Source organism: Pristiophorus japonicus, chromosome 16 (genome assembly GCF_044704955.1).
Source record: "Pristiophorus japonicus isolate sPriJap1 chromosome 16, sPriJap1.hap1, whole genome shotgun sequence".
NCBI classification, from domain to species: domain Eukaryota; kingdom Metazoa; phylum Chordata; class Chondrichthyes; family Pristiophoridae; genus Pristiophorus; species Pristiophorus japonicus.
The window spans coordinates 69,556,096-69,577,914 of NC_091992.1; the positions used below are offsets into that span (position 1 = coordinate 69,556,096).

General features: G+C 46.0%; 1 protein-coding gene across 1 annotated transcript in view; it reads left to right on the forward strand.

Annotated features, from left to right (window-relative positions):
- The window catches only part of tmem104 (transmembrane protein 104), a 300,243-nt gene that overhangs the window by 18,472 nt on the left and 259,952 nt on the right, over positions 1-21,819 (forward strand). The window contains exon 3 of the mRNA XM_070856816.1: positions 13,869-13,990. Within this exon, the coding sequence (XP_070712917.1) occupies positions 13,869-13,990 (122 nt within the window). The remainder of the gene's footprint in view (positions 1-13,868; positions 13,991-21,819) is intronic.

Sequence of the window (21,819 nt, forward strand, 5' to 3'; positions counted from 1 at the left end):
AAACCCTTTGTCCTCTCTGCTGAATTCTAAATTTCTCCCAGTCCTTAGGTTACCTGTTTTTTTTGGGTCAATTTACGTGCCTCTTCCTTGGATCTAACACTATCCTTAATTTCCCTTGTTAGCCATGGTTGAGCCACTTTCCGTGTTTTATTTTTACTCCAGACAGGGATGTACAATTGAAGTTCATCCATGTGATCTATAAATGTTTGCCATTGCCTATCCACTGTCAGCCCTTTAAGTATCATTTGCCAGTCTATTCTAGCTAATTCACGCCTCATGCCGTCGAAGTTAGCTTTCCTTAAGTTCAGGACCCTAGTTTCTGAATTAACTATATCACTCTCCATCTTAATAAAGAATTCTACCATATTATGGTCACTCTTCCCCAAGGGGACTCGCACAACAAGATTGCTAATTAGTCCCTTCTCATTACACATCTAACTCCCTCTTGAATATATCCAATGAACTGGCATCAACAACTCTCTGCGGCAGGGAATTCCATAGGTTAACAACTCTCTATGTAAACCTGTTAATACCATGTCTAACCACCAGAGGGCTCATCCCCTGCAGTCCCAAGGGATCCCACAATCCCTTGGGAGCACCTGTATATAGGGAGGCCTCACAGGCTGGAGAGTCACTCTGAGATCTGTAATAAAGGACTACGGTCACACCTTACTTTGAGCTTGCAGTATCTAGTCTGACTCTTTATTCAAGATATAACACCCTCGGTCCCCTAGTATTTCCGGAAGGTTATTTGTGTCTTCCTTAGTGCAGACAGAACCAAAGTATTTGTTCAATTGGTCTGCTATTTCTTTGTTCCCCATTATAAATTCAACTGATTCTGACTGCAAGTGATCTTCATTTGTCTTCACTAATCTTTTTCTCTTCACATATCTATAGAAGCTTTTGCAGTCAGTTTTTATGTTTCCTACATGCTTACTCTATCTTCCCCCTCCTACGACACGGATCATCTACTTTGCACTTCTGGCTGAAGATGGTTGCAAACGCTTCAGTCTTGTCTTTTGCACTCGCATGCTGTGCTTCGCCATCATTAAGGATGGGGATATTCATGGATTCTCCTCCTCCCATTAGATGTTTAATTGTCCACCGCCTTTCACGACTGGATGTGGTGCTTTGATCTGATCGGTTGATTGTGGGATCGCTGAGCTCTATCTATACCATGCTGCTTCCGCTGTTTGGCATACGTGTAGTCCTGTGTTGCAGCTTCCCCAGGTTGGCAGCTCATTCTTAATTACGCCTGGTGCTGCTCCTGGCATGTTCTTCTGTCCTCAATGAAGCAGGGCTGGTTCCCTGGCTTGATGGTAATGGTAAAGTGCGGGATATACTGGGCCACGTGCTTACAGATTTTGGTGGAATACAATTCTGCTGCTGATGGCCCACAGCGCCTCATTAGTGTCCACTGTGGCTCTGGGTAGCACACTCTCCTCTGAGTCAGAATGTTGAGGGTTCAACTGCCACTCCAGGGACTTGAGCACAGAAATCTAGGCCGACACTCCCATGCAGTGCTGAGGGAGTGCTGCACTGTCGGAGGATGAGGATAGATTGGATAGGCTGGGTTTGTTCTCGTTGGAACAGAAGAGATTGAGAGAAGACCTCATTGAGGTGTACAAAATATTGAGGGGCCTGGACATAGTGGATAGTAAGGGTCTATTTCCATTGGTGGAGGGGGCATAGTTTTAAGGTGATTGGTGGAAGGTTTAGAGGGGATTTGAGGGGGCTGCCTTTACGCAGAGGTTTTACGGTTGTGGGGATCTGGAACTCTCCTGGAAGAGTGGTGGATGCAGAAACCCTCACCACTTTTAAGAGGTGGTTGGATGGGCACTTGAAGTACAGTAACCTGCAGGGTTATGGACCTAGAGCTGGAAATTGGGATTAGACTGGATGACCTTTTGTTGGACGGCGCAGATATAATGGTAAGTACTGCAGCGAATAGAATACGGCTAGGGTGATCATCCTGGACTAGTTTCGATCGCCTGGATGGGTCGGAGAGGAATTTTCCCAGATTTTTTTCTCCCTAAATTGGCCTGGGTTTTTAATCTGGTTTTTGCCTCGCCCAGGAGATCACATGGCTCCAGTTGGGGTGTAGTGTAGAATGTTTCAGTATAAGGGGTGTCGCAGTTGTGTGAGGCAGACTGGTTGGGCTGGGTACTCTTTGCCTTTCCGTCATTGTTCATAGGTTTATATGTAACCTTTAGGGCTGCTGACCAAGGGCCGTGCAGCTTTTTGTCGACCGGCGTGGACACGATGGGCCGGAATGGCCTCCTTCTGCACTGTAAATTTCTATATGTTAAACCGAGGCCGCAGCTGTTCGCTCAGGTGGACGTAAAAGATCCCATGGATACTATTTTTAAGAAGAGCCGGGGAGATACCTCCAGAGTCCTGGCCAATATTTATCCCTCAATCAACATGAAAAACAAAGGATCTGTTCATTATCACATTGCTGTTTGTGGGAACTTGCTGTGTGCAATTTGGCTGACGCGTTTCCTACATTACAATATTGACTACACTCTCAGTACTTACTTGGTTGTAAAGCGCTTTGAGCCGTGCAGCAGTCGTGAAAGATGCTATAGAAATGCAAGTCTCTCTCATGGGTCTCCAGATTTGAGCTGCTGGATCTGTTCTGAATCTATCCCATTAGCACAGTGGTAGTGCCACACAACATGATGGAGGGTGTCCTCAGTGTGAAGATGGGACCTCGTCTCCACAATGACTGTGCGGTGGTCACTGCTACCAATACTGTCATGGACAGATTCATCTGCGACGGGCAGATTGGTGAGGACGAGGTAAAGTAGGTTTTTCCCCTCGTGTTGGTTCTCACCACCTGCTGCAGGCCCAGTCTGGCAACTATGTCATTCAGGACTTAGCCAGCTCGGTCGGTAGCGGTGCCGAGCCACTCTTGCTGATGGACATTGAAGTCCCCCACACAGAGTACATTCTGTGCCCTTGCTACCCTCAGTGCTTCTTCCAAGTGGTGTTCAACACAAAGGAGCACTGGTTCATCAGTTGAGGGAGGGCGGTAGGTGGTAATTAACAGGAAGTTTCCATGCCCATGTTGGACCTGAAGCCGTGAGCCTTGATGGGGTCCTAAGCCAGTGTTGAAGACTCCCAGGGGCACTCCCTACCTCCTGTTTACCCCTGTGACACCACCTCTGGTGGGTCTATCCCACTGGTGGGTCAGGACTTGTATTCAAGATTTATTCAATTAACTGCATTTAAATTCCCCAGCTGCCGTGGTGGGATTTGAGCTGACCACTATGCTACCGTACCAGAATGCTGGATTATTTAGCCAGATGAATCAATGCTGGGGTATAAAGCCAAAGCCAGGCCACAGAATGCGGGGGTATAGAAACATAGAAATCTACAGCGCAGAAGGAAACCATTTCGGCCCCTCGTGTCAGGGCCGGCCAACAAAGAGCCACATGGCCCTCGGTCAGCAGCCCTGAAGGTTACGTATAAACCTATGAACAATGGCGGAAAGGTAAAGAGCATCTGGCCCAACCAGTCCGCCCCACACAACTACGGCACCCCTTAATACTGAAACATTCTACATTCCACCCCAACCGGAGCCATGTGATCTCCTGGGAGAGGCAAAAAAACCCAGGCCAATTGGGGGAAAAAAATCTGGGAAAATTCCTCTCTGACCCATCCAGGCGATCGAAACTAGTCCAGGAGATCACCCTGGCCATATTCGATTCTCTGCAGTACTTACCATTATATCTCCGCCAGCGAACAAGAGGCTATCCAGTCTAATTCCCAATTACCAGCTCTAGGTCTGTAACCCTGCGGGTTGCAGCACTTCAAGTGCCCATCCAAGCATCTTTTAAAAATGGTGAGGGTTTCTGCATCCACGACTCTTCCAGGCAGTGAGTTCTAGACCTCCACCCTCTTCGTGAAGAAGCTTCCCCTCAAATCCCCTCTGAACATTCCATCAACCACCTTAAACCTATGACCCTCGTAATTGATCCCTCCACCAAGCGAAATAGTCCCTTGCTATCCACTATATCCAGGCCCCTCTCAATTTTATACACCTCAATGAAATCTCCTATCAGCCTCCTCTGTTCCAATGAGAACCAATCCAGCTGACCCAATCTGCCCTCATAGCTAAAATTCTCCATTTCAGGCAGCATCCTAGTAAATCTCTGCACCCTCTCGTGCAATCATGTCCTTTCTATCATATGGCGACCAGAAATGCACGCAATACTCCAGCTGTGGCCTAACTAGAGTATTATACAATTTAAACATAACCTCCCTGCTCTTGTATTCTATGCCTCGGCCAATAAAGGCAAACATTCCGTATGCCTTCTTAACCATCTTATCCACCTGGCCTGCTACTTTCAGGGATCTGTGGACAAGCACTCCAAGGTCCTTTGTTCATCTACACTATTAAGTGGCCTACTGTTTAATGTGTATACCCTTTCCTTATTAGTCCTCCCCATTACCTCACACTTCTCTGAATTAAGTTCCATTTGCCATTGTTCTGCCCATCTGACCAGTAGATTAATATCCTCCTGCAGTCCATGACTTTCCTCTTCATTATCAACCACACAGCCAATTTTAGTGTAATTTGCAAACTTCTTAATCATACCCCCTATATTCAAATCTAGATCATTGATGTATGCCACAAAAAGCAAGGGATCCAGTACTGAGCCCTGTTGAACCCCACTGGAAACATCCTTCCAGTCACAAACATCCATCAACCATTAGCCTTTGTTCCTACCTCTAAGCCAATTTTGGATCCAACTTGCCACTTTGCCCTGGATCCCATGGACTTTAACCTTCGTGAATGTGAAGAATCCTCACACATCATGGCTGTTGGCCAGTTGTTGTATCTCCTATGCTTTCTCCATCCACCACCTATTCCTTAGGTCCCGGATTTTTTGTTGGACCTCAGCCTTGAGCCGCCTGTAATGTTGCGTTGTTGCTCCCGAGTTGGGCTGTTGCTTGAGGCTCAGAAATGCTCTGCGATTGCGATCTATTAGTTCTTGAATCTCCTGATAATTCTTATCAAACCAGTCCTGGTGATTTCTGGTTGAGTGACCAAGTGTCTCTTCGCAGGCACTGATTATGGAGACCTGGAGTGCAGACCAAGTGCGGTGGGTATTCTGCGTCTCAGGGTCATCAAGGCACGCCCGGTTAGCTGTGAGGCGCTGGCTGTATAGGGCTCTTTTAGCTGGGTCTTTAAGTGCCCCGGCATTGACTTTTTTGCAGCATTGTTTCTGCTGTCCCCTCTGCTTTGGGGCTATGTTAATGTCGATGATGGATCGGATTAGGTGTGTTCCATTCTGCAGCCATCAGGCTCCTGTCATGCGCGGGTGATGTGCACATCCTTGTGATCCTTGGCTCGGACGATGACATAGTCGAGCAGGTGCCAGTGTTTGGAGCGAGGGTGTTGCCATGATGCTTTGTATTTGTCCCTTTGGTGGAACAGGGTGTTGGTGATGAGCAGTTCATGTTCTAGACATTTTGTCAGGTGTAGGGTACTGCTGGAGTTGGCTTTCCCCTACCCCCTCTCTGCCAATCACGCTTCCCCAGAGGGCTGTGTCTTTGCCGACCCTGGCATTGAAGTCACCTAGGAGGATCAGTTTGTTGTCCGTGGGGACACGGGACAGGGATGTTTCGAGGCTGGAATAAAAACCCTCAAGGCCACCAATGGTCCAAATTCCCAAAGCCCCACTCCACTGCTGGCCAAGAATGGGGAAACACTCATCAAGGACACTGAGGCAGCCTGGGCCCGCTGGAAGGAGCACTTCGAAGATCTCCTCAATCGAGACTCTGCCTTTGACTCGAGTGTTCTCAATTCCATCCCGCAGCATGCGACCTGCCGCCACCTCAGTGAAACCCCAATGCGACACGGGGTAGGAAAAGCCATAAAACAGCTCAAGAACAACAAGGCTACGGGAGCGGATGGAATCCCTGCTGAGGCACTAAAGTATGGCGGAGAGACGCTGTTGGCGTGGATACATGACCTCATCTCTCATCTGGAGGGAGGAGAGTATGCTGGGGGATCTCAGAGATGCAGTGATCGTGACCATCTTTAAAAAAGGGGACAAGTCCGACTGTGGCAACTACAGGGGAATCTCCCTGCTATCAGCCACTGGGAAAGTTGTCGCTAGATTCCTCCTCATCTGTCTTCTCCCTGTGGTCGAGGAGCTCCTCCCGGAGTCACAGTGCGGATTTCGTCCCCTACGGGGCACAACGGACATGATCTTTGCAGCGCGACAGCTGCAGGAAAAGTGCAGGGAGCAGTGTCAGCCCTTATTCGACCTTACAAAGGCCTTTGACACTGTTTCGGATGCCCCCAAAAGTTTGTCAAAATCCTTCGCCTGCTCCACGACGACATGCAGGCCGTGATCCTTACCAATGGATCCATTACAGACCCAATCCACGTCCAGACCGGGGTCAAGCAGGGCTGCGTCATCGCCCCAACCCTCTTCTCAATCTTCGTCGCTGCCATATTCCACCTCCCAGTCAACAAGCTCCCCGCTGGAGTGGAACTAAACTACAGAACCAGTGGGAAGCTGTTTAACCTTCACTGTCTCCAGGCCAGGTTCAAGACCACCCCAACCTCTCGTTGAGCTACAGTACGTGGACGACGTCTGCGTCTGCGCACATTCTGAGGCTGAACTCCAGGATATAATCGATGTATTTATTGAGGCATATGCAAGCATAGGTCTTGCGCTAAACATCTGAAAGACAAAAGTCCTCCACTAGCCTGTCCTCGCCGCACAGCACTGCCCCCCCGTCATCAAGATCCACGGCGTGGCCTTCAACAACGTGGACCATTTCCCATATCTCGGGAGCCTCTTGTCAACAAAAGCAGACATTGATGAGGAGATTCAACACTGCCTCCAGTGTGCCATTGCAGCCTTCGGCTGCCTGAGGAAGTGTGTTCGAAGACCCGGCCCTCAAACCTACCACCAAGCTCATGGTCTACAACGCTGTAGTAATACCCGCCCTCCAATAAGGCTGAGGCATGGACTATACAGTAGACACCAAGTCACTAGAGATATATCATCAACGATGTCTCCGCAAAATCCTACAAATCCCCTGGGAGGACAGGTGCACCAACATTAGTGTCCTCGACCAGGCTAACATTCCCAGCATTGAAGCACTGACCACACTGGATCAACTCCTTTGGGCAGGCCACATAGTTCACATGCCAGACATGAGACTCCCAAAGCAAGTGCTCTATGCAGAGCTCCTTTGCGGCAAACGAGCCAAAGGTGGGCAGCAGAAACGTTACAAGGACACCCTCATTGGGGGGGAAAGGAGAGGAGAAGTGGAGGAGGGGATCACTATTAGAGGACAAAGTACTAGGACAATGTTGCGAAGATTAGTGGTAGGCCACTAAGAAGTGGCTGCAGAGATAGTGGGTGCATTGGTTGTAATGTACCAAAATTCCCTGGATTTTGGAGAAGTCCTAGTGGATTGGAAAACTGCAAATGTAACGCTCCTATTCAAGAAGACAAAGCAGGAAACTATAGACCAGTTAGCCTAACATCTGTCGTTGGGAAAATGCTGGAATCCATTATTAAGGAAGTGGTAGCAAGACATTTAGGAAATCATAGTATAATCAAGCAGAGTCAGCATGGATTTTGAAAAGGAAATCGTGTTTGACAAATTTGTTAAGAGTTCGTTGAGGATGTTACGAGCAGGCTAGTTAATTGGGGAACCAGTAGATGTTGTGTATTTGGATTTCCAGAAGTAATTGATACACTGCTACATAAAAGGTTACTGCACAAGATAAGAGCTCACGGGGTTGGGGATAATATATTAGCATGGATAGAGGATTGGCTAGCTAACAGAAAAGAGAGTTGGGATAAATGGGTCATTTTCCGGTTGGCAAACTGTAACTAGTGAGGTGCCACAGGGATCAGTGCTGGGGCCTCAACTATTTACAATCTATATTAATGACTTGGATGAAGGGACTGAGTGTAATGTAGCCAAGTTTGTTGTTGATACAAAGATAGGTGGGAAAGCAAATTGTAAGAACACAAAAAATCTGCAGAGGGATAATGACCGGCTAAGTGAGTGGGCAAAACTTTGGCAGATGGGGTATAATGTGGGAAAGTGTGAGGTTATCCACTTTGGCAGAAATAATAGAAAAGCAAATAATTTAATTGGAGAAAAATTGCAAAGTGCTGCAGTACAGAGACCTGGGGGTCCTTGTGCATATAAAACAAAGTTAGTATGCAGGTACAGCAAGTAATCAGGAAGGCAAATGGAATGTTGGCCTTTATTGCAAAGGGGGTAGAGTATAAAAGTAGGCAAGTCTTGCTATACCTGGAGTACTGCGTACAGTTTTGGTCTCCGTATTTAAAGAGAGATGTACTTGCTTTGGAGGCAGTTCAGAGTAGGTTAACTAGGTTGATTCCTAAGATGAAGGCTTATGAAGAAAGGTTGAGGAGGTTGGCCCTATACTCATCGGAGTTTAGAAGAATGAGAGGTTATCTTATTGAAACACAAAATTATGAGGGGGCTTGACAAGGTAGATGCAGTGAGAAAGTTTCCCCTAGTGGGGGAATCTAGAATTTCAGAATAAGGGGTCACCCATTTAAAATGGAGATGAGGAGGAATTTCTTCTGAGGATTGTGAATCTTTGGAATTCTCTCCCCCAGACAGCTGTGGAGACTGGGTCTTTGAATATATTTATGGTGGAGGTATTAAGGGGTTTAGCAGCTTTGAAAGTAGATAAATCCCCAGGCCCGGATGAAATGCATCCCAGGCTGTTGAGCAAAGTAAAAGAGAAAATAGCAGAGGCCTTGACTCTCATTTTCCAGTCCTCTTTCGATTTGGGCATGGTGGTGGAGGACTGCTAATGTAGTACCCTTGTTTAAGAAGGGAGAAAGGGATAGGCCAAGTAATTACAGGCCTGTCAGCCTAACCTCAGTGATGGGAAAATTATTGGAAAAAAATCCTGAAAGACAGGATAAATCTACATTTGGAAAGGCAAGGATTAATTGGGGACAGTCAGCACGGATTTGTTAAAGAAAGATCGTGTTTGACTAACCTGATTGACCCGCTTGGTTACCTCCTCATAAAATTCAATGAGGGTAGTGCATACGATGTAGTGTATATGGACTTGAGCAAAGCTTTTGATAAGGTCCCACATTGTAGACTGGTCATGAAGGTTAAAGCCCATGGGATCCAGGGCAAAGTGGCTAGTTGAATTCAAAATTGGCTTGGAGGTAGGAAGCAAAGGGTAATGGTGGGTGGTTGTTTTTGTGACTGGAAGGATGTTTCCAGTGGGGTTCCGCAGGGCTCAGTACTGGATCCCTTGCTTTTTGTGGTATATATCAATGATTTAGATTTGAATATAGGGAGTATGATTAAGAAGTTTGCAGATGACACTAAAATTGAATGTGTGGTTGATAATGAAGAGGAAAGTCATGGACTGCAGGAGGATATCAATCTACTGGTCAGGTGGGCAGAGCAGTGGCAAATGGAATTTAATTCAGAAGTGTGACGTAATGCACTTGGGGAGGGCTTAAAGAAAGGCAATATACATTAAGTGGTAGGCCATTTAATAGTGTAGAGGAACAAAGAGACCTTGGAGTGCTTGTCCACAGATCCTTGAAAGTAGCAGACTAGGTGGATAAGGTGGTTAAGAAGGCATATGGAATGCTTGCCTTTATTGGTCGAGGCATAGAATACAAAAGCAGGGAGGTTATGCTTAAACTGTATAATACTCTGGTTAGGCCACAGCTGAAGTGCTGTGTGCTCACCGCCGCAGGTCGGGGCTATAAATAGAGCTGGAGCGCCGGGCCCTGGAACATCGTGGCGGAGGTGTGGCGAATGAGGGTACGGGGCCCAGGGGCAGCATGGGCCAGCCCACACTGCGATATGTGTGCGCACTAGGTCTGTGCAACAGAGCTGGTCTCCAGTCATCCTGGTTCAACCCTTGCCACTGGATAAAGGCCTAGCTCTGTCAAGCTCATGTGGTGGCTGATGTGCAATGGTCACCACACATTTAAAAAAAAAAAATCCACTCATAGGCATCTTCCACCCCTTCAACTGGAGTTCAGGACTGGAACATCAGGTCCTTCATTGAAATATCTATTGAACTCTTGTGGAAGCAAGTCATCCTCGTTAGCGGGACTGCCTATAATGATGATGCTGTCCCACAGATACCCCTTCCACCTGCCCAGCTTCATTCCCCAAAACTAAATCCAGAACCGCCCCCTCCCGTGTTGGGCTTGTTACGTACTGACTTAAAAAAAGTTCTCTTGAATGCATTTTAAGAATTCCGCACCCTCTATACCCTTCACACTAATTTTGTCCCGGTTATTATTAGGATAGTTGCAATGCTCTACTATTACTGCCCTATAGTTTTAACACTTCTCAGAAATTTGCCTACATATTTGCTCTTCTATCTCCCTCTCTCTGTTTGGGGGTCTATAGTACGCCCAGCAGTGTGATCGCCCCGTTTTTGTTTTTCTGTTCGACCCATATGGCCTCATTTGATGATACCTCTAACATATCATCCCTCCTCACAGCTGTAATACTTGCTTTAATCAATACTACAACCTCCACCCCTTTTTACCCCCACCCCCTTCTATCTTGTCTAAAATTCCTGTAACCAGGAATATTTAGCTGCCAAACCTGCCCCTCTTTCAGCCATGTCTCTGTAATGACTATAATGTCATACTCCCAAGTATCTTCCTGTGTTCTTAGCTCATCCGCCTTATTCGCTATACTCCTTGCATTAAAGGATATACCATTTAGCACAGGAAGACCATTTGATTACTACTTACTTAGCCTTGTTTCCTCTGTCTTACAGATTCACTTTCTACATTCTTGCTGTCCAATTTCTGCTTTACTTCCTTCCCTATTAAATTTGTTCTCAGGTTCCCATCCCGCTGCCAAGCTAGTTTAAACTCTCCCCAACAGCACTAGCAAAACTCCCCGCAAGGATATTGGTCCCGACGCTGTTGAGGTGCAATCCATCCGGTTTGCACAGGTCCCATCTCCCCCAGAAGCGGTCCCAGTGTCTCAGGAATTTAAAGCCCTCCCTCCTACACCAACTCTCCAGCCATGCGTTCATCCTCTCTATCCTATACTTCTATTCATTAGCACGTGGCACCAGTAGTAACCTAGAGATTACTACATTGGAGATCCTACCTTTTAATTTTCTTCCTAACTTCCTAAATTCTGTCTGCAGGACCTCATTCCTCTTTCTACCTATGTCATTGGTCCCAATATGGAGCACGACCTCTGGCTGTTTACCCTTTGCCACCCCCCCCCCCCCCCACCCAAGAATGCCCTGCGTCCGTTCTGTGACATCCTTGACCCTGGCACCAGGGAGGTATTGTACTGTTCTGGAGTCATGTCTATGGCTGCAGAAACGCCCCTCTCTTCTCTTATCTATTGAATCTCCTACCACTTTAGATCACTTATTCTTTGTCCTTCCCTGCTGTGCAGCTGAGCCAGTTGTGATGCCTTGGACTTGGCTCTGGCTGCACCCCCCAGAGGCACCATCGCTCTCACCGGTGCTCAGAAGAGAATATCGGTTTGCAAGCGAGATGGACTTGGGGCTGCGCTACCTGCCTAGCGTTCTTCCTCCGTCTGGTGGTCACCCACTTCCCCTCTGCCTACACACTTTTAAGCTGCGGGGAGACCACCTCCTTTACCGTGCTATCCACGTAGCTCGTAGCCTCCCGGATGCACCTTATTGACTCCACCCGCTGCTAAAGCTCAAACGCGGAGCTCGAGTAGTTGAAGCTGGAGACACTTGCACACATGGTTGTCTAGGCTGCGCGAAGAGTCCAGGACTTCCCACATGCCGCAGGATGTACACTCCACAGGACTGAGCTGCACTGCCATCCCTCTATTTAGACTTATCTGGTTAAAGAGAGAGAGAGATACTTACCAATCAAATAGCCAATCACTTACCTGCCCGGCCGAGGGCTGTGAGCTCCTCGCCATAAGTGAACTTCTCGCCGACCTCCGGGCCTTCTCCTCGGACTCCTGACCTTCCAAACACTCGGGTCTCCCGACTCGCTGCCCTCCCGGGGCCTCCCGTGCCAGGTCACAGAATGCGGGGGTATACAGCCAGGTCACAGAATGCGGGGGTATACAGCCAGGTCACAGAATGCGGGGGTATACAGCCAGGTCACAGAATGCGGGGGTATACAGCCAGGTCACAGAATGCGGGGGTATACAGCCAGGTCACAGAATGCGGGGGTATACAGCCAGGTCACAGAATGCAAGCCATAGACATTATGCTGAAGCAGAGGTTTCCTGTTATGTATTTGGACATGGTCCGACATGCTGAGGTCCCGATAGGATGTGATTTCGGGTCAGTGGAATCCAAGGACATGACTTTTGCAGTAAATTTATTATGATATGATGTTGAATCAAAGTTCTCGACTTCAACCCGATTTATAAGAAATCAAAACCAAAGCGAGTTGTTGGATGTCCGAAGGAAACCAATGCTTTGAGGTTTGGAGGCTAACTGAGCTGTTTGTTGGGTGAATGTATATGGGTCTATCAGAATTATACTTGGATAGAGTTAAGAGGCTGGCAAATTAGGAGACAATGCATTATAAATGTTAACACTTCAATCAAATGAATACTACTTTCCACGAGTCATATATTTATTTAACTTTAAAGAATAATCCATTTCTATGGAAAGTTGGAAAATATAATGTTTTTTTAATTTTAATTTAATCTGATCCTGATATTTCACAACATTTAATATGTCTCTGTGGTTCAACATGTCAGGATGAAGTTTTGCTCTGCAATTTACTTTTACTGGCCGACCTTGGGAGTAGTTGGTGGCATTGGATATCTCATGAAGTGCCCCCCTATCCTAGTGCTGACATCTCTCATGGATCTCTTTAATGACAAGATTTGTTGCAGTGACTATGTGCCACCCTATGTTTTATTTCTACTCCTTCTCTCTCCTCCTCCAGCTCCAACATACTTTATGAAATGTATGAATGACAAGAACCAGTTTCTACACTGTCATAGTGTTAGCTATGGCATCCTTGTCTCTGAATCAGAAGACTGTGGGTGCAAGTCCCACTCGAGACTTGAGCACAAAATCCAGACTGACACGCCAATGCATTGCTGAGCGAGTGCTACACTGTCGGGTGCCGTCTTTCAGATGTGACGTTCAACCGAGGTCCCGCCTGCGCTCTCGGCACTGTTGGAGGGACAGTACCGAGGGAGCACCGTGCTGCTCTCGGGTGGATGTAAAAGATCCCATGGCACTATTCGAAGAAGAGCAGGGGAGTTATCCTTGGTGTCCTGGCCAATATTTATCCCTCAACCAACAAATTATCTGGTCAATTAACCTTACGTTATTTCCTACATTACAGCAATGACTACACTTTAAACGTACTTCATTGGCTGTAAAGCGCTTTCAGATGTCCTGAGGTCGTGGAAGGCTCTATATAAATGCAAGTCTTTGTAAGCTTTGCCTTCGAGACCGTGAAGAAGATATATATGTTTTCATAAATGTTGTGATCATATGATTAATCCCTGTACTTTCTCATTTAATCTTCCAAAGAGATTTCTCAACAGTGCAGCTTTCCTTCAATTACTTATGGTTACTATTTTTGCCAATGCAAAATATTTCACACTTCCTCTACATCTTGGTCCAGAGACCATTCATGACTAGGCTGTGGATTTTCTCCTTGCTGGTTGGGGTTTGCCTTTGAACGAATGAGGTGATCCTCCACTATGGAATTCTGCCTCGGGTCATCGCAGTTTCTGGAATGCAAGACCTTGGGTTGTGAGTCTGGGATACTGTGCTAATGAGCTATTGAGCTGCCCAGAAAGCTTGTTAAGTGACAATGGAGTGAAATGGCTGTCTCTAACGTGATTCTATTTCTCTTCATTTCCAGGTGGGGCTTGTGTACATGTTTAACTTGATCGTTGGAACAGGAGCGCTGACGATGCCACAAGCCTTTGCTGAAGCTGGCTGGGCTGTGAGCCTTGCTCTTATTATCTTCCTGGCATTTATGAGGTATTGTAAACAACTGCAAAATACTGTGGATGTAGAGGCTGGAATAAAAACAGAAAATGCTGGAAATCTCCAAGTCGGGCAGCATCTGTGAAGAGGAAGCAAAGTTAATGTTCTGACGAAAGGTCATCGACCCGAACCGTTAACTCTGCTTCCTCTCCCCAGATGCTGCCTGACCTGAGATTTCCAGCAATTTCTGTTTTTATTGTATACAACTATTGTACTGAACAGCTTTAGTGGAGGATGTTAATCAGCTCTCCTCTATACCTAAATAATACTGCTAAGATACAACAATATTTGGGAGTGATGTCAACTACCTGACTCTCCATCTCAATTTCACCCCGCTTCCCCCCCACTCCCCGATCGAGTAATCAGGGGGAACTTTCACGTGCATAGTTGTGGAATATGTTACTCAGGGAAAGTACAGTTTATAAATGGATTTGACAGTTAAATGGATTTGTGGAAAGAGAAGGGATTGAGCGAGGTGAGAAAGTTTATCTCGGGGCGGTGAGTGGGGGGGGTGGGGGGAGGGACAAAATTGTGAATTGTTGGGCCTAATGTCCTTTTGTCAAAATTATGTTCTTTGGATAGTTGGCCCTACACAACTGTGGCTCTCGCCTCCTGAGTCACAAGGTTGTGGGTTCAAGTCCCACTCCAGGGACTTGAACACAAAAAGCTAGGCTGACATGGCAGTGCTGAGGGAGTGCTGCATTGTTAGAAGTGCTATCTTTCGAATGAGATGTTAAACCAAGGCCCCACGTGGGAGGGGGTGGGTGAAGGAGAGATGCCGTGGTCCATGTTGGGACTATAACATAGGGACTAAACGGGAGGAGGTCCTACTAAGGGAAAATCAAAAGTTAGGAACTAAACCAGTGTCCTTGCGGAAAAGATAAATAGGGAAGTGGCAAAAATTTGAGTAAGTTGGGGGAGGGATCTACAAGAAACGTAACCAGCCTAAATATAAACAAGACAGGAAAAGAAAACTTGGGAAAGAATAAAGCAAGGGAGGACATTGATGGCAAGAGAATAAATGCTTCGTCTAAAAAGATGGTTAACCATAAAATGAGAGGAAATCCTATTAAAAATGTGTTAAACTGTCTGTACAGCAATGCTCAGTGTCCGTAATAAAACAGGGGAGCTGGAGGCAATCATGCGTTGTGAGGAAGCAGACATAGTAGGGATTACTGAGATATGGCTACAGAAAAATCAGGACTGGAAATTAAACATTGTAAGGTATAACATATTTAGAAAAGATAGAGGGAAAAAGGGCAGGTGGAGTAGCTGTACTTGTGGATAACATAATAGCTGCGTCACTTTTTTTCTACTGCCATCAGCAAGACAAAAATAGAATCCATATGGATAGAGATAAAAGATAATGAAAACTCAATCACACTAATAGGTGTCAGCTACAGACCACCTAATAGTGGAAGGGAGGTGGAGGAAGAAACATGCAGACCCATTAGGGAAATGAGTAAAAACATAGAATAATAATCATAGATGATTTCAACTAAACCCGATATTAATTGGACAGAAAAGGTAGGTAAAGAGGATAAGGGAATGGAGTTCTTACAATGTGTACAGGACTCCTTTCTAACCCAATATGTAAAAAGCCCAACAATGGAGGATTGGATCTCGGAATGGGGAATGAGCCAAGGCAGCTGAGAGAAGTAAAAATAGGGGAACATCTCGGCAATAGTGACTATAATACAACACGCTTTAAGATGATAACTGAGAAGGATATAAGTATGATGAAAACCAGGGAATAGATTGGAAAAAGCTGATTTTTGAGGGGCTGAGAATAGAACTTGGTATATCCTCGATAATCCTGTGTAATTAAAGGTCAGACCAAGGTAAAGGAACAAGGACAACATATCCGTTATAAAACAGAAATATCAAAGGACTGTTGAAAAATAAACAATTTGCATTTATATAGTACCTTTAACGTAGTAAAACATCCCAAGGTGCTTCACAGGAGCGATTATCAAACAACATTTGACACACAACACATGAGATATTAGGGCAGATGACCAAAAGCTTGTTTTAAGGAGCATCTTAAAGGAGGAAAGAGAGGTGGCGAGGTTTAGGGAGGGAATTTCAGAGCTTGGGGCTGAGACAGCTGAAGACATGGCTGCCAGTGGTAGGGATGCACAAGAGGCTGGAATTGGAGGAGCCCAGATAACGGTGAGGGGGGAGGGCATGGGGTGGTTGTAGGGCTAAAGGAGATTAGAAATAGGAAGGGGCGAGGCCATGGAGGATTTTGAAAACGAGGATGAGAATTTTAAATTTGATGCGTTGTTTAACCGGGAGCCGATGTAGGTCAGCGAGCACAGGTGTGATGGGTGAGCGGGACTTGATGCGAGTTAGAACACGGGCAGTAGTTTTGGATGAGCTTAAGTTTATGGTGGGTAGAACATAGGAGTGCATTGGAATAGTCAATCTAGAGGTAGCAAATGCGATGAGAGCTTGAGCAATAGATGAGCTGAGGTAGAGCAGAGTCGGACGATGTTAAGGAGGTGGTCTTCATGACTGGGCGGAAGCTCATCTCGGAGTCAAATATGACACCAAGGTTGTGAGCTGTCTGTTTGAGCCTCAGACAGTTACCAGGGAGAGGGATCGAATCGATGGCTAGGATGTGGGGACTGAAGACTTCCAAATATTTAGTTGGAGGAAATTAAGTAAAAGGAAGAACTAAAGATGAATTAAACTGCCTGCGCAACATTGTACATAGCATCCAAAATATAAGGAGGGAACTGGAGGCACTAGATATAGTAGGAATAACTGAAACATGGCTATTTAAAGAACAGGACTGGTAACTATATTATAACCTGCAATATTTAATCAGAAAGGATAGGGAAGGAAGAAGGGGCCGAGTGGGGTAGCTGTAATAATAAGAGATAACATAATGGCAGTAGTAGAATCATAGAATAGTTACAGCACAGAAGGAGGCCATTTAGACTGTTGAGCCCATGCTGGCTCTCTGCAAGAGCATTTCAGCTAGTCCCACTCCCGCACCCTTTCTCTGTAGCCTTGCAAATTTTTTTCCTTCAGATACTTATCCGATTCAATTTTGAAAGCCGTGATTTAATCTGCCTGCACCACTCTTCCACGTAGTGCATTCCAGATCATAACCACTCGCTGCATAAAAAAGCTTTTTATCACGTCGCCTTTGGTTCTTTTGCCAGTCACCTTAAATCTGTCCCCTCTGGTTCTTAACCCTTCCGCCAATGGGAACAGTTTCTCTCTATCTACTCTCTCCAGACCCCTCATGATTTTGAACACCTCGATCAAATCTTTCAACCTTCTCTGCTCTAAGGAGAATAACCCCAGCTTCTCCAGTCTATCAACGTAACGGAAGTCCCTCATCCCTGAAATCATTCTCAAATCTTTTCTGCACCCTCTCTAAGGCCTTCACATCCTTTCCAAAGTGCGGTGCCCAGAATTGGACACAATACTCCAGTTGAGACCGAACCAGTGTTTCATGAAAGTTCATCATAACTTCCTTGCTGTGTACTCTATGCCTCTATAATTTATAAAGCCCAAGATCTCGGATGTAACTAATAGAAGGTTAGAAATAGAATGCATATGGATTGAAATAAATTCTAAGAAGTGATCGATCACACTAATAAGGGTATACTATAAAGCATGTAATAGTGGAAAGGAGGTCGAGGAAGAAACCCGTAAACAAATATGTGAAATGAGTAAAGGACGTGGAAGAATAATCATGGGTGATTTTAACTACCCTAATTAAATTTTTGTACCCAGTATGTAAAAAGCCCAGTAAGAGAGGGAGCGTCGCTGGATCTAGTAATGCGAAATGAACCAGAACAGATAAGAGAAGTAAGTGTAGGGGAACATCTAGGCAATAGCAATCACAAAATAATAAGTTTTAAGATAAAGATTGAGGACGTAGGTAAAGACGAAGTCCAAAGTAATAAGTTGGAAAACAGATTTTTAAGGGGATGGGAATGGAACTAGGGAAAATAAACTGAATACATTTACCAACAACCACAGAAATAGAACAGGAATGGGAAACATTTAAAATGGTTATCAATAAAGTCCAGGAGAAATATATCCCACACAAAAGCAAGAACAAAGTAGCCAATAATGACACACCATGGATGAATAAAAAAATAAGGGCAAAATTGAAACTCAAGAAAAAGACATAGGAGAGGCTGACAAGGCATACAAAAAGATTAGGAAACTAGTTTAAAAAAAAACACAATTAGGAAGGCAAAGAAAAACTACAAAATTAAATTCTCAAGGAATATAAAAATAAGTAGTAAAGTATTCTAGAGACACACAAATTACAAAAGGAAAATCAAAGTACAATTTCAAAATTTTCAGGCAACACCAAATTGGTGGCGGGGGGGGTGGGTGTAGTTAATACAGAGGGGGACTGCGACAATACAAGACAGAGGCAGAATGGGCATGCAATTTGCAAATTAACGTCAATATAGATAAATGTCAGGTAGTATATTTTGGTAGAAAGACTAAGGAGGCCACTTACACCTTGGAAAATAAATGTCTAACTGGGGTAGCGGAGTACAGATACATTAATCACAAAGTAGTGACGCAGGTTAATAAGGCCATAGCACTGGGGTTCATTTCTAGATGGATAGAATTGAAAGCAGAGAAGTTGTGTTAAACCTGTATAGAGCCTTGGTTAGACCACACTTGGAGTACTATGAACAGTTGTGGTCTCCATATTATAAAAATGATAGAGACACTAGAGAAAGCGCAAAAAAGATTTGCAAGGATTATACCAGAACTGAGGTTATACCTATCTTTTAAGCAGTCCCTCGGAGTCGAGGATGACTTGCTTCCACACTAGTGAATTCTCAGGTGACTGAGTCCAATGCAGGACCAACGGTCTCTGTCACAGGTGGGACAGACGGTGGTTGACGTGACGGGTGGGTGCGGTGTTTGGGTTGTTGTGCGCTCCTTCTGTTTGCACTTGGCTTCCGCTTGCTCCTGATGAAGAGACTCGAGGTGGTCGGTGCCTTCTCGGATGCTCTTCCTCCACTTTGAGCAGTCTTGGGTCTGGGATTCCCAGGTGTCGGTGGGGATGTTGCACTTTTTCAAGAAGGCTTTGAGGGTGTCCTTGAAGCATTTCTTTCCCCTGCCCCTCTGGGACTCACTTGCTATGTCAGAGCTCTGAGTCGGGCACTTGTTTTTGGAGTCTTGTGTCGGGCATGCAGACAATGTGGCCCGTCCAGCGGAGCTGATCGAGCGTAGTCAGTGTCTCGATGCTGGGGATGTTGGCCTGAGCGAGAACACTGACGTTGGTGCGCCTATCCTGTCAATGGATTTGCAGAATTTTGTGGAGGCAATGTTGGTGGTGGTGCTTCAGCGCTTTGAGGTGCCTGCTGTACATAGTCCATGTCTCTGAAGCATATAGGAGGGCGAGTATCACTACTGCTCTGTAGACCATGAGTTTGGTGCCGGATTTGAGGTCCTGATCTTCAAACACTCTTCCTCTGGTGATCGAAGGCTACACTGGCACACTGGAGGTGGTGTTGGACTTGGTCATCAACGTCTGGTCTTGTTGACAGTAGACACCCGAGGTATGGAAAATGGTCCACGTTGTCCAAGGCCTCATCATGGATTTTGATAATTGGGGGGTAGTGCTGTGTGGCGGGGGCAGGTTGGTATAGGACCTTTGTCTTATGGATGTTTAGTGTAAGACCCATACACTCGTATGCTTCGGTAAAGGTGTTGACGATGGCTTGGAGTTCCACCTCCGATTGTGCGTGGACACAAACGTTGTCTGCGTACTGTCATTCAATGACAGAGGATGAGGCGATCTTGGATCAGGACTGAAGGTGACAGAGGTTGAACAATTTCCTGTTTGTTCTGTAGATTAGCTCCACTCCAGCGGGGAGCTTATTGATGGTGAGATGGAGCATTGCAGGAGCGATGATCGAGAAGAGCGTTGGTGCGATGACACAGCCTTGCTTGAACCCGATCCGTACGTGAATGGAGTCTGTGGTGGATCAGTTGGTCAAGATCACGGCTTGCATGTCATCATGAAGCAGATGGCGGATTGTGACAAACTTTTGAGGGCAGCAGAATTTGAGGAGGACACTCCATCATTCCTCACGGTTGACTGTCGAAGGCCTTTGTGAGGTCAAAGGCGGCCATGTACACGGGTTGGTGCTGTTCCCTGCATTTCTCTTGTAGTTGTCGCGCGGTGAAGATCATGTCCATTGCGCCCCTTAGTGGGCGGAATCCGCATTGCGACTCTGGGAGGAGCTCTTCAGCCTCGGAGAAGACGGTTGAGGAGGATTCTTGCGATGATTTTCTCTGTGGTAGACAGCAGGAAAACTCCTCTGCAATTATAGCAATCGGACTTGTCACCTTTCTTGAAGATGGTCACGATTACAGCGTCACTGAGATTCCCTGGCATGCTCTCCTCCTTCCAAATAAGAGTTCACGGATTTGCGCCAATAGTGCTGCTCCACCGTGCTTTACTGCTTCAGCGGGGATTCCATCTGCTCCTGAGGCCTTGTTCTTCAGTTGTCGGATGGCCTTACTCGCGTCAGAAGGTTGAGGGGTGGGTGACCCGATTGTAGTCAAGGGTTTGATAGGGTAGACGCAAGAAGATATTTCCACTTGTGGAAACCAAAAATTAGGGGCCATAAATATAAGGTAAACACTAATAAATCCAAGAGGGATTTCAGGAAAAACTTCTTTATCCAGAGAATGGTTAGAATGTGAAACTTGCCAGCACAGGCAGTAGGGAGTAGTTAAGGCGAAAATCGCAGATGCAATTCGGGATAAGCTGGATAAACACGAGGGAGAAAGAAATCGCGGGTTATGCTGTGATAGGGTTAGATGCAGAGAGGTGAGAGGAGGCTTGTGTGGGGCATGGACCAGTCGGGCCGGATGGCTTGTATCCGTGCTGTACATTCTGTCATTTTATGTAATTATCTTAAAATCTGTGTCCTCTTGATTCCCAACCTTTTGCCGGTGGAAACCGTTTCTCCTCAGCAACCCAGTCAAAGCCCCTCATAATTTTCAGCACTTCTATTAAATCTCCATTACTCTTTGCTATAAGGACAACAACTCCAGCTTCTTCAGTCTCCACGTGTAACTGAATTCCTTCATTCCTGGTACCATTCTGGGAAATTTCCTCCGCTCCCTCTCCAAGGCATTCACACCCTTTCTAACGTGCGGTGCCCAGAATTAACATAGAAACATAGAAAATAGGTGCAGGAGTAGACCATTCGGCCCTTCGAGCCTGCACCACCATTCAATAAGATCATGGCTGATCATTCCCTCAGTACCCCTTTCCTGCTTTCTCTCCAAACCCCTTGATCCCTTTAGCCGTAAGGGCCATTTCCCTCTTGAATATATCCAATTAACTGGCATCAACAACTCTCTGTGGCAGGGAATTCCACAGGTTAACAATTCTGAGTGAAGAAGTTTCTCCTCATCTCAGTCCTAAATGGCCTACCCCTTATCCTAAGACTGTGTCCCCTGGTTCTGGACTTCCCTAACATCGGGAACATTCTTCCTGCATCTAACCTGTCCAGTCCCGTCAGAATCTTATGAGATCCCCTCTCATCCTTCTAAACTCCAGTGAATGAAGGCCCAGTTGATCCGGGGTCGTCTCATATGTCAGTCCAGCCATCCCTGGAATCAGTCTGGTGAACCTTCGCTGCACTCCCTCAATAGCAAGAACGTCCTTCCTCAGATTAGGAGACCAAAACTGAACACAATGGGCCCAAGTTTCCTCATGATTCGCGCCTGATTTTTAGGAGCAACTAGTGGAGAACGGACTATTTTAGAAATCGCAATTTTCCACATTTTTTTTTCTGCAGTTCTAGTCA